This window comes from Brassica oleracea, chromosome C3, assembly GCF_000695525.1.
Source record: "Brassica oleracea var. oleracea cultivar TO1000 chromosome C3, BOL, whole genome shotgun sequence".
In the NCBI taxonomy this organism is placed as follows: domain Eukaryota; kingdom Viridiplantae; phylum Streptophyta; class Magnoliopsida; order Brassicales; family Brassicaceae; genus Brassica; species Brassica oleracea.
The window spans coordinates 5201505-5212428 of NC_027750.1; the positions used below are offsets into that span (position 1 = coordinate 5201505).

A 10924-nucleotide genomic window follows, 5' to 3' on the forward strand; every position below is an offset into this window, starting at 1 on the left:
GCCATTGATTTAATCAATGGTACAGATTGCACCCTTTCGCCTATGGCAGTTACCACACGCCCTGGAACTGCCAAACCACTCCTGGACATGTCCAAAACTATCCCACACGGGCTGCCCATGCCCCTGGCTCAATCCCAAGAGCCAATAGCCCATCGGCACACACGGGTCACCCACATGGCCCGACCACTGTCCAGACCCGGCCCAACTGCCCAACACCTGAACACTCAATCCAGCTGAGTTGAGCTGATCCCCAGCTGATCTAGCTGAGTGAGCTAGACCATCCAGCTCAGGGAGCTGACCTATACTTCAGTGAGCTACACCGAGCTGCACTACACTTCACCTAGCTGGTCGAGCTTGCTTACTGCATCGCCCAGCTGTTATACACTGTGTCCAGCTTGCTTCCTTTATCTTCTTCAATCCTTCTAAGTCCCTTGGTCAATTTTCAGACCTAGACTTAGTTTTCCCATGATCCATTCTGATCACTCACTTCATCGAGCTTCACCTGGATCTTGTCCAGCTACCAGCTCGCTTGTCCAGCTCCCATGAGCTTGTCTCCTTCTTGGATTAGCTATGCCTTAGCTTCCTGATGCCCTTAACCTTACCTTCAGGCCATGATATACTTGTCTTTAGGTCATATGACCTGACTGGTGCGTTTCCTCGCACCGCAGTCCGTCCGGACGATCCTATCCAGGATCGGGGACATGATATCACCGCTTCATACTGAACTAAAAAGTTTGATATGGGCTCTGAAATGTTTATCTCGCCATCAGCGTTACTGCAATTATTTTGTTACTGACTCTCAAGAGCTAGTCAAAATGATCGCTACACTTGAAGACTGGCCAGCCTTTGCAGCTGAACTTAACGAGTTTAAAACTCTATGGGCGTCCTACCAAGATGGACAAGTGGTCTACAAGAGCAGATCCAGTAACACCAAATCAGACTTCCTGGCAGGACAAACTCGAACAAATAAGCGTGTTTTCTCATATGTTAACACGTGTGTGCCACACTGGATCGACTTTCGCAACTCGGCTTTCGCCGATTCGTACTAAGAATTATCTTTGTATCTCATCGTGAAAAGAAAAAAAAAATTAACAAGGATTTTTTTTTTTAAATACCAGCCAAGGCTTTAAGCAAGGAGGGGGAAACGTGTGCTTGCATGGCAACTCCTGCATTTTGTCGCCTTGCAGAAGCAACATTCCACCTCTGCTCCTAACGTTTTAAGCATTTCTTCACTGAATATAATCACTGGACGTTAATATTCAAATATTAGATCTAAGTACATTGACTATCTCAACATAAATCTCTGATCAAATATATTATTATTTAAATGAAAAGATCTCTCAAAAACAAGACCCATGTGAAAGTTTTTCTTTTGAAATATTCATACAAATTCTCTCAAAATTTTATATTTTAATACCGATGAGAGATTAGTTTTGACTTATAGGATACTTCACGATAATGATGGTTTAAATGTTGTAATGGTTCTGACTTGTGAGCGAGAGGCAAGCACGTTTTCAATAATTCTTGACTCGGCTCCAGCGAGGCCACTGCTAATCCATCCACACTCCCTTAATATAAATACTAGAGCTCTTTTTTCTTTTACTTCCATCCATCACGATCTGATCCTAAGACCCCAAATATGGCTTCCCCTCTCTCTACTTCCACTACTACTTTCTTAATCTTCCTCCTTTTCATTATCCTCATGGTCCTTCTCTCGCCTGTCACCGCGGAGGAAAGAAAAAAACCTGGTTTGACGGCAATTTTGGAGATGCTTAAGAAGGCAGAAATTGCAAAGAAAGACCCAAAACATTAAGCAGCTTGTGAGATCAGTTGGTTGGAGACTTTCTCTGATGTGTTTGCCGCCATTACACTCCTCTTTTTTAATGAGTTTGAACAATGTGTATGTGTTTGTTATTGGTTGAATGTAAACATGTGTGCTAAGGGTTTATATTCAAAGCGAGACTTTGTGTATTTAATTATGATGAATAAAGTTTGGTAAGAGTGACACCAATACATAGAAAGAATAGTAAAATACACATGGACAGCAAATCTACGAGATTGTGAGATGTAAGAACGCAAATGGGAGTGTCACTATATATTCTAAACGTATATTCACCACCACGGACAGCATTCTCTGCGCCTTTACGGCTCTTTCTCCCTCTCTTTCCAGCTCTCGTATTTCTGATCATCTGTTGGTAACTCATGCCGGCATATAGGGCAAGAGTTATGCTCGTCCTGCCACACAAAACAATTTAATCATAGGCTATGGTTTTTTAGTACCAGCCAAGGCTTTAAGCAAGGAGGGTGGAATGTGTGCTTGCATGGCAGCTCCTGCATTTTGTAGCCGATTACTATATCCTCCTTTCAGATGCAACATTCCACCTCTGCTCCTAACTTTTTTTTTTGATCAACCTCTGCTCCTAACTTTTTAAACATTTTTCAGTAGACACTATGTATATTTCTACCTTTTTGATTCTTCTCAGTGTAGGCATCAATAGTCCATGTTTATTGTGTGGTGGTGTTTGATGGGGTATTCTGCTATTAAAGGTCTATTGAAAGTCCCTTCTTCTGAGCCAGATGCTTCAACGATCCTTCCTACTCAGCTTACTATTTTCTTTGGTGGGAAAGTTAGTGTCTTCCATGGCATTCCAGGTGAAAAGGTTTGGTACATTTTATTTTCTTGTTTTGTCTCAATCTGAGCCATGCTTGTAGATTTGTTGGACAAAGCCGATGCATGTCTAGAATGGTTAAGACATGTTTATCATTTTACATTTCCTCCTAATAATGAATACCAGAGTATCATCTATCTACTGAAAGAACAAACTACTGTGGTTTTAGAAACATTGGACTAGAGTCTTATCTAACTAATAACACTTCCATGTTAATGTTATCGAACTTGTCTCGTCTCTCATAGAATTGGATCTAATTGGGAGAGATGTAAAAGCTTTCATACAGCATGATGTCTATGCTATTGAGCCTTTTAAGCATATATTTACTCACTTCAAATGACAACCGGAAGTTTCTCGACCATCTTCTGTACTTGATGTCGACTAACAAATAATGTATCTTATCAGAAGACAAAGCAAATCACAGTTTAGGATTCGCACAAATATAAAATCATCCTAGATAATAAGGTAATGGTTCTGACTTGTGAGCGACATGCAAGCACGTTTTCATTTAACTATTGAATTGGCTAATCCATCCACACTCCCTTAGTATAAATACTGGCTCTCTCTTTTCTTTTACTTCCATCCATCATCACAATCTGTTCCTAAGACACCAAAGATATGGTTTCCCCTCTCTCTACTACTACTACTACTTTCTTAATCTTCATCCTCTTCATTTTCCTCATCGTCCTTCTCTCGCCTGTCACTGCGCAGCCTGACGCCGATATAAATACTTCTGCGGTTGATATGACTATTTCTGCGGGTATAATTGCTGAGCTTAAGAAGGCTGGCTCCGAAGAACCTTAAGCAGCTTGTAAGATTAACCGGGTGGACTCTCTCTGATGTGTTTGCCATTTCATATCTCGTTTTAAATCAGTCTGAAAAATGTGTTCATTTGTGTGTTGGTTGAGTGTTATCGTTTCAAAGACTTTCACAAGTCCAACTGCTTCTTTTGAGCAGTGGTTTAAGACATGTTTATCATTTTACATTTCTCCTAATAATGAATACCAGATTATCATCTACTCAAACAACAATTTACTGTGGTTACATTGGACTAGAGTCTTATCTAAACTAATAACTCTTCCATGTTATGTTATCGAAGCTTGTAATCTCGTCTCTAGTATAATTGGGTCTAATTGGGATTAAAAGCCTTTCATTACAACGTGATGCCTCTGCTCTTAGTTTCTTTTTAATTAAGCATATATTTTACTTGCTGGAAATGACAACTGGAAGTTCCTCGACATCTTCTGTACTTGATGCCCACTACCGAATAATGCATCTTATCAGAAAACAAGGCAACTCACAGTTTAGGATTCGCACAAATATAAAATCATCCTAGATAAGGTGATGCTTCTGACTTGTGGGCGACATGCCAGCACATTTCCATTTAACTATTGAATCGGCTCCAGCCAGGCCATCCACTAATCCACCCACACTCCCTTGATATAAATACTAGAGCTCTCTTTTCTTTTACTTCCATCCATCACAATCTGATCCCAAGACACCACAAATATATATGGCTTCGCCTCTCTCTACTTCTACTACTACTTTCTTAATCTTCCTCCTCTTCATTCCTCATCGTTCTTCTCTCGCCTGTCAGCGCAGATGACCCACCAAAACCTGATTTCAAGGCAATTATAGCGAAGCTTTTGGCGGGTAAAAAAAGCCCATCTGCTTCTCAACCTTAAGCAACTTGTGAGATCGATGGGTTTACCATTCAACTCCTCTTTTTAAATCAGTTTGAACAATGTGTGTGTTATTTGGTTGAATGTCATCGTTTCAGACTTTCATAAGTCCAACTGCTTCTCGTGTGCTAAATAATTACTCTGTTACTGATGTAAATAAAAACATGCTTGGAAATAAATCATTATGAGGAATGAAGTTTGGTAAGAATGAGCCCACTTAAAAAATAGTAAAATACACACGGACAGCAAATCTACGAAACTTTGAATGACCAACATGTGACTGTGAATGACCGACATGTGACTGTGTCACTACATATTCTAAACGTACATATATTCACCTCCACGGACAGCATTCTCTGCGCCTTTCCTCTCTTCCTCGGCCTCTTTCTCCCTCTCTTTCCAGCTCTCGTACTTCTGATCATCTGTCGGTAACTCATGGCGGCATATAGGGCAAGAGTTATGCTCGTCCTGCCACACAAAACAATTTGATCATAAGCTACTCTTCTTTACTCGTAAGCTTATAAAGAACGCATCTTTTAAACAATGAACAAGGAAGTGTTTTTTAAAAATACCAGCCAAGGCTTTAAGCAAGGAGGGTGGAACGTATGCTTGCATGGCAGTTCCTGCATTTTGTCGCCGACAACCAGATTCTCTTTGCAGATGCAACATTCCACCTCTGCTCCCAACTTTTTAAGCATTTCCTCACTGAAAACAATCACTGGAAGTTTCTCCACAACTTCTTTACTCGCTGGTGGAGCTCTCGGTGGTCCACCATCTTCTAGTATCTGCATAGAAACACATCATATATATCATTGTTTTCAATCAAGACGCTAAAGCTAAAAGACACCACCAAAAGCTACCTCTGGAATGATACTGTCAAGACCATTGATGAGCTCCTGCATCAAGTTAGCCGTTTCCCCAAGAACGTTTCCAACAGCATCAGCATTAGAGGATTCACCGGCAACGATCGAAGAGAAAGCAGACATGAGATTCTGCTGCACCAGCCACTGAGGCTGCGGCGGCTCACGATCAACCGTCAAATGTCCCTCGAAAAGATAGCCTTGTGAGCTCTCGGTCGGCTGAACATCTACTTCGGTTAGCTGCTCCTTCGCTTGTTCGATGCAAGATTTCAAGTGCTTCTTCTCAGAAGCATCAGAGACAAGCCGCTCAGCTTCCTCGAAAAGGCTCAGCCCCGCAACCCAAAACCCAGTAGCTGTGTATCTCGTCTTGAGAACCGTCGCCACACGAGACACAACCGTATAGAACTGCATAAAAATAGCATCAGAGAGGTTAACTAACTACACAAACCTTCATTCGATTATAACATAGAAGCTGAACAAAACAAAGTGCCCGGATCAATTAAAGATTGCTTGACACGACGATGAAACTTCAACACAATTGTAATGGAACACAAGAAAGGAAGATGCTTGATACCTAATTCAATCCCAAAAACAAAAACAAACAATCAAACATATATATACAAGACATCTGTATATATTGTAGTCTTAAAAACTTTATATAGAACTACACAAGCGTCCATATCATTCGGTTATAACATAGAAACTGAACAAAACAAGTGTCAAATTGAAACTAATGTCTAAAAGATCCTTGACATGAAGATGGACCCTTCTCCACCATCGAACATATATACAAGACAGAAGCAATGTTGATGTCTGTCTTGTCTTAGAACGAAACAATGTTATCGTGTCAGAAAGGTAATAAACTTGACCAAACATAACATAGAAACTGAAGGAAACAAGTTCCCGTCGGATTCCTAATTGTAATGAAGAACAAGAAAGGAAGAAACATTGATTCCTAATTCAATCCCTAAAGTAAATAATTAACAATTAAACATATATACAAACAAGACAGTAGCAATTGTAATATCTGTTGGGTGCCAACCTGTTTGCGCAGAGAAGGAGAGGAGGAAGTGTAGCGATCACGGAGGAGAGAATGGATAGAACGAACGGATGCCTCGAATCTCAGCTTTTTGTTTAGCTGTTTCTGCAGATCGTCGAGCTCAAGCTTCAAGCTTTCCTCGGAAAGAGACTCTGCATCCATTTAAAGCTTTCCTTTTTATGAGAGATGAGGAGGATTCAGGGTTTTGAGAATGAATTGAGGATTTTTTTCGAAAGAATTTGATGGAATGAAGAAAGATCTCTCTGTCTTCTGAGATTTTTGTAGCTTGCAAAGAGTTTTCTTGATCAGGAGGAAAAGATGAAGTCGGTCGGGTTGAGATCCGATTCGGTTCGGTTTGGGTTGGATAAGATAAGAATATTCGTCAAAACTCAAAACAGTCCGGATGGAGATGATTTAAACAAACCGAAGTGTAAACCGAAGATTGGTACACAAACCTGAGACCATTGGCTTACAAGCAATTGGTCCAAGACAAAAAGTCTACTTATCCTCTTCTCATACAATCCAAAACTCACAGTTTCTTCTTCTTCTTCACCTTCATCTTCCATGGCTTTATCCTTTGCTTCTTCAACTAGATTCTCCAAGACGCAGTCAGGGGTATGTTACAGTGTGTCCTTCACCCCACGAGTCACCGTGAGATGCTGTGATACCGGAAAAGAGCCTCCACGACCGAAATCGAAGCTCCAAGTCGGATCACCAATCATCATCGTGGAAGCCCCTAAAGTGATAAAAACAGCCGCTTCAATGCCTTGTCTAAGGGCTAACTCCGGCTTAGTCAAGCCTGGCGATGTTGGAAGGTCTCTCCTTATACTTCTACATCCATTTTCCATTAACTGGTTAAACTTTAGGACAAAACTCATACTAATCATCATATATATTCATAAAAACCATATCTTCTAGACATCTAGACTTTTTACATTCTTGTGTTCCTTGACCATTGTTTTTTTTTTTAATTATTGCAGAATCGTGTCGAGAAAACCAAAGGACTTGTGGGCAGTTCGACTCTCCATTGGAACGTATCTTTTAGATGGTAAATATTTCAAAGCTTTAGAGCTTGAAGAGTGAAGTAATGCCACGTTAATTTAACGTTGTATATTTTTAATATAGATCTACTTGAATATTTTAAATATCATTTTATAGATTTTTCTTAACTAACTTTCAACGTTGGCGCCAATTAAACAAACTCTTAACGAAAGCTCAAAGCTGTTTATTCGGCTTTGTGGTCAACCCGAATCCAAACGGGTACAACGGGTCATAATGCGGGTCACCAACGTTCATAGGCAACTGATCCACTGTCCTGAACCACGTCCTAGCAAGCTTCCCGGTGAATCCATAATATCCGAACAAAACATCAGCCACTCCCTGACCTTCCGTTCCTGGAAGCCACGCCGCAACTAGAGCGTCGATCTCACTTACGTACGGCTGCATCATCACCGGACGTCCCGAGATAACCACCACCACACATTTCACTAGCCCGCACACGTTCTCCATTATGCTCTGACCCGGTTCGGCTATGGTTAAGTTCGTGCTGTCTCCGTACCCTTCCGCGTACGGTGTCTCCCCGATGACCACGATCGCGTAATCGAAGCGGCTTGAGTTGACGAAGGTGGTGTCTGGATTCTCGTTGTAGACGACTTGCGTCTTTGGATCCACCGTGTTCTTCACTGCGGTGAGGATCGTTGTACCTACAAAACTCAATATTAGATTAGTAATGTTCTGTAATGATCTTAGCATGTCTGAGAAACACTAAAAGGTCATAGCTTCTGTTAAAAGGGATGCAAGAAGCTAATGCGGAAAACAGATGAATTAACAGCATAAATAAACTACACAGAGATTTAACGTGGTTCATTGACAAAAGTAGATATTTAATTTTAGAAAGCTATTTCAGATTTCAGATTATAATTAGAGACAAAAGAACATAAAATATATATTAATGCGACATATTAATATTTTTTATTTTCTATTCAAACAAATGAAGAAAGGATGATTCATTTGAAAGGTGTGTGTAGTGTGTACCTATGGTGAGATTGTTGGTATTGAGGCCTTGCCAAGTGATTGTCCAGCCTCCACATTGGTATCCCAAGTTATCAGCGTGCGTTCCGGCGACAAGGATCTTTTTGGCTTTCTTTGGCAGGGGAAGCAATGGCTCATCTGCATTTTCACCATTCTTTAACAGCACTAGAGATTTCCTCACTGCTTCCCTTGCTAGCTCCCTGTGTTCCTGTTACACGGACAAGAGTTTATCCAATGTTGAGTTGGGCTCTCTGTCTTAAAAACTCATGTTCTTAACTTACAGACCTTACAGCCGAGCTTGTTGGCCAAGCTATGATCAGCCATGGGATCCTCAAAGAGCCCCATTGTGAATTTGACTCTCAAGATTCTCTCCACAGCATCGTTGATTCTGCTCATTGGGATGTGTTTTCTCTTCACTTGACTGGTTAAGTCGTTGATTAACTCGGTCAAGTTTGATGAACCCATGATCTGCATCAGAAGACATTTAATCATATCAACTTATCAAGTGCGTTTTATGATTTCAAAACAGCAGTGAAGTCTTTGAGACTGACCATATCGATTCCAGCAGTGATAGCAGCGTAAACAGAGTGTGAATAGTTAGCATGAATAGGTGTAGTGATCTGATCAACACCTAGAAAATCTGATATGACAATGCCCTGCAAAGATATTTAAAGCCTCATTCACATTTTTATAGATGCTTTGGTTAAGCAGGGCATTCTTTCTAATGATTAGAGTTACCTTGAACTTCAACTTCTTCTTGAGGAAACCTGTGACAAGTTTCTTATTAGCATGCATTTTCAACCCGTTCAGTGACGAGTATGACACCATAACCGTGGCAACACCCTTGTTTACCGCATCGTAATAAGCCGGCATGTGTATGTCTAGCAGTCCATTTGAGTTAATAACCGTGTCGTTAGCGTTCATCCCTCTCAATGTACCTCCATCTCCAACAAAGTGTTTGGCACAGGCTGCTACTTTGGTCCTGGGAGTTTATTAATTCAATATCAGCTTCATGAATCTTTGCTTCTCTAGAGATAGTATATACTTACTTGCCAGCGACGTAAGGAACACCCTTATGACCCCTGGGAAGGTCACCTTGCAAACCAGGTATGATCTCAGTCATTTGTTGAACTATTCTATGATCCTCACTGTAGCTCTCATAGCATCTCCCCCATCTAGGGTCTCTACACACCTGTTCAAACTGATTAACTACACTACAACAAACAAACTATGTTTTCTGCTTCGGTTCAGTTAAGATTTTAGTACTTACTGCAATACATGGAGCAAAGACATATTGGATTCCCGTTGCTCTAACTTCAAGAGCAGTTGCTTCACCAATCCTCTTCACAAGGCCAGGGTCCCTAACAGATGAATACAGCGGTAAGCAAACAATGTCCATCAAGTCACTAGTTAAAAGGATTGTGTTAAGTTCCAACTTAGAACCAATTGGCTATAAGTGAATTAACTATGTTTTTTTATATATTAATTAATTATTTCTCTAGTTATCGATGTGAGACTTTGTTTATTCATTAACCGATTCTTTGTGAGAGCTTGCCTGGTGACTCCAAGGCCTACGTTATGCGGGAAAATGGTGGCATTGTACGCATTGTTGTGACCATGAAGAGCATCGATCCCGTAGATAATGGGAATCCCTAAGCGGGTCGAAAGAGCTGCCTTTTGAATCTTATTCACCATGTTCACCCAAGCTTCAGGGGTGGCGTTTGGCGCCGGCACGCTCCCTCCACCGCTAAACGCACTCCCTGCACACATAGTACTGAAAGATTTGAGTATTCGTATAGGTTTTGAAAAAAATTTCTGGGGTGGGACAAGAATCATACCGATGAAGTAGTTTCTAACGACTTTGGTTGTGGCATTGACGCGTTCCACCTGAACCATCTGGCCGAGTTTCTCTTCAAGGGTCATATGACTCATCAGGTTCTTGATTCTTACTTCCAATGGCTCTTTCGGGTTTTTGTACCTGGCGTTAGAAAGTGACTCTTTGTTAGCTGCCACGGAAAGGCAGAGCATGAGAAGCCCTAACGTGTGTAGAAAGTAACTCAGAGTGCACATCTTTGCTTCCTTCACTCTCGACACCTGCAGCTGATTAGCGGTAAAATAGTTGAAGAATAATTTAATCATTTGAGAAGGAGAAGACAATAAAAGAAAAGTGATGACGACGAGAACGATGAATGTTACAATGTTTTTAATGAGACAATAAAGAGGTTGAGATATTGTTGTCTTGAATGGGAGATACGCACCTTAAGAGGTTGACAATCTTGTCTATGTTCTTATACTTGTTTTTATGACAACATATATATATATATATATATACTCTTTTTATTTTGATAAATAATATACTATAATCAGAAAAAATCTTTGAAAAATATGTTTACCTAATTTGCCTGATAACATACTAAAATTATTAGTTGAGGTTAATGTATTTTCTTTCAAATAATTGATGAGAATAATCATTTTTTAAGTAGCAACTTATTTCCTTCATGCGATTTATTTATTTTCAGCGATATTATTTAGTTGGGTCCATTAACAATTTAGCATCTTTCTTTATCTTGAAACAAGAGAGGTCCCTTTGGACCCGGTTCACTTATGGACCCAGAAGGCTAGAAGAGGAAGAACACTAATAGC

General features: G+C 40.5%; 3 protein-coding genes across 5 annotated transcripts; 1 reads left to right on the top strand and 2 right to left on the bottom strand.

The window, feature by feature from the left end:
• Window positions 1-4508: 4508 nt before the first annotated feature.
• Window positions 4509-6536, bottom strand: LOC106331507 (E3 ubiquitin-protein ligase AIP2). Its single transcript, XM_013769883.1, has 4 exons — window positions 6254-6536; window positions 5212-5616; window positions 4924-5136; window positions 4509-4819 (listed from the first exon to the last, which is right to left on the bottom strand). Exons 1-4 carry the CDS (start codon window positions 6410-6412, stop codon window positions 4670-4672), a joined length of 927 nt encoding a protein of 308 aa, XP_013625337.1. The 5' UTR covers window positions 6413-6536; the 3' UTR covers window positions 4509-4669.
• Window positions 6537-6734: 198 nt separating this feature from the next.
• On the top strand, window positions 6735-7416 carry LOC106328828. Its single transcript, XM_013767354.1, has 2 exons — window positions 6735-7065; window positions 7231-7416. Exons 1-2 carry the CDS (start codon window positions 6815-6817, stop codon window positions 7331-7333), a joined length of 354 nt encoding a protein of 117 aa, XP_013622808.1. The 5' UTR covers window positions 6735-6814; the 3' UTR covers window positions 7334-7416.
• Window positions 7387-10556, bottom strand: LOC106328826 (beta-glucosidase BoGH3B-like). Of its 3 annotated transcripts, none has more exons than XM_013767353.1 (10): window positions 10540-10556; window positions 10120-10381; window positions 9837-10041; window positions 9552-9642; window positions 9331-9473; window positions 9020-9263; window positions 8833-8937; window positions 8567-8749; window positions 8285-8489; window positions 7466-7953 (listed from the first exon to the last, which is right to left on the bottom strand). In XM_013767353.1, the coding sequence occupies exons 2-10, from the start codon at window positions 10349-10351 to the stop codon at window positions 7466-7468; spliced, it is 1896 nt and encodes a 631-aa protein (XP_013622807.1). In that variant the 5' UTR covers window positions 10352-10381; window positions 10540-10556. The 3 variants fall into 3 exon arrangements, with proteins under 3 accessions (XP_013622805.1, XP_013622807.1, XP_013622806.1); XM_013767352.1 differs by lacking the exon at window positions 10540-10556 and adding an exon at window positions 10478-10522; XM_013767351.1 differs by lacking the exon at window positions 10540-10556 and having other exon boundaries at window positions 7387-7953; window positions 10120-10471.
• Between the last annotated feature and the right edge of the window lie 368 nt (window positions 10557-10924).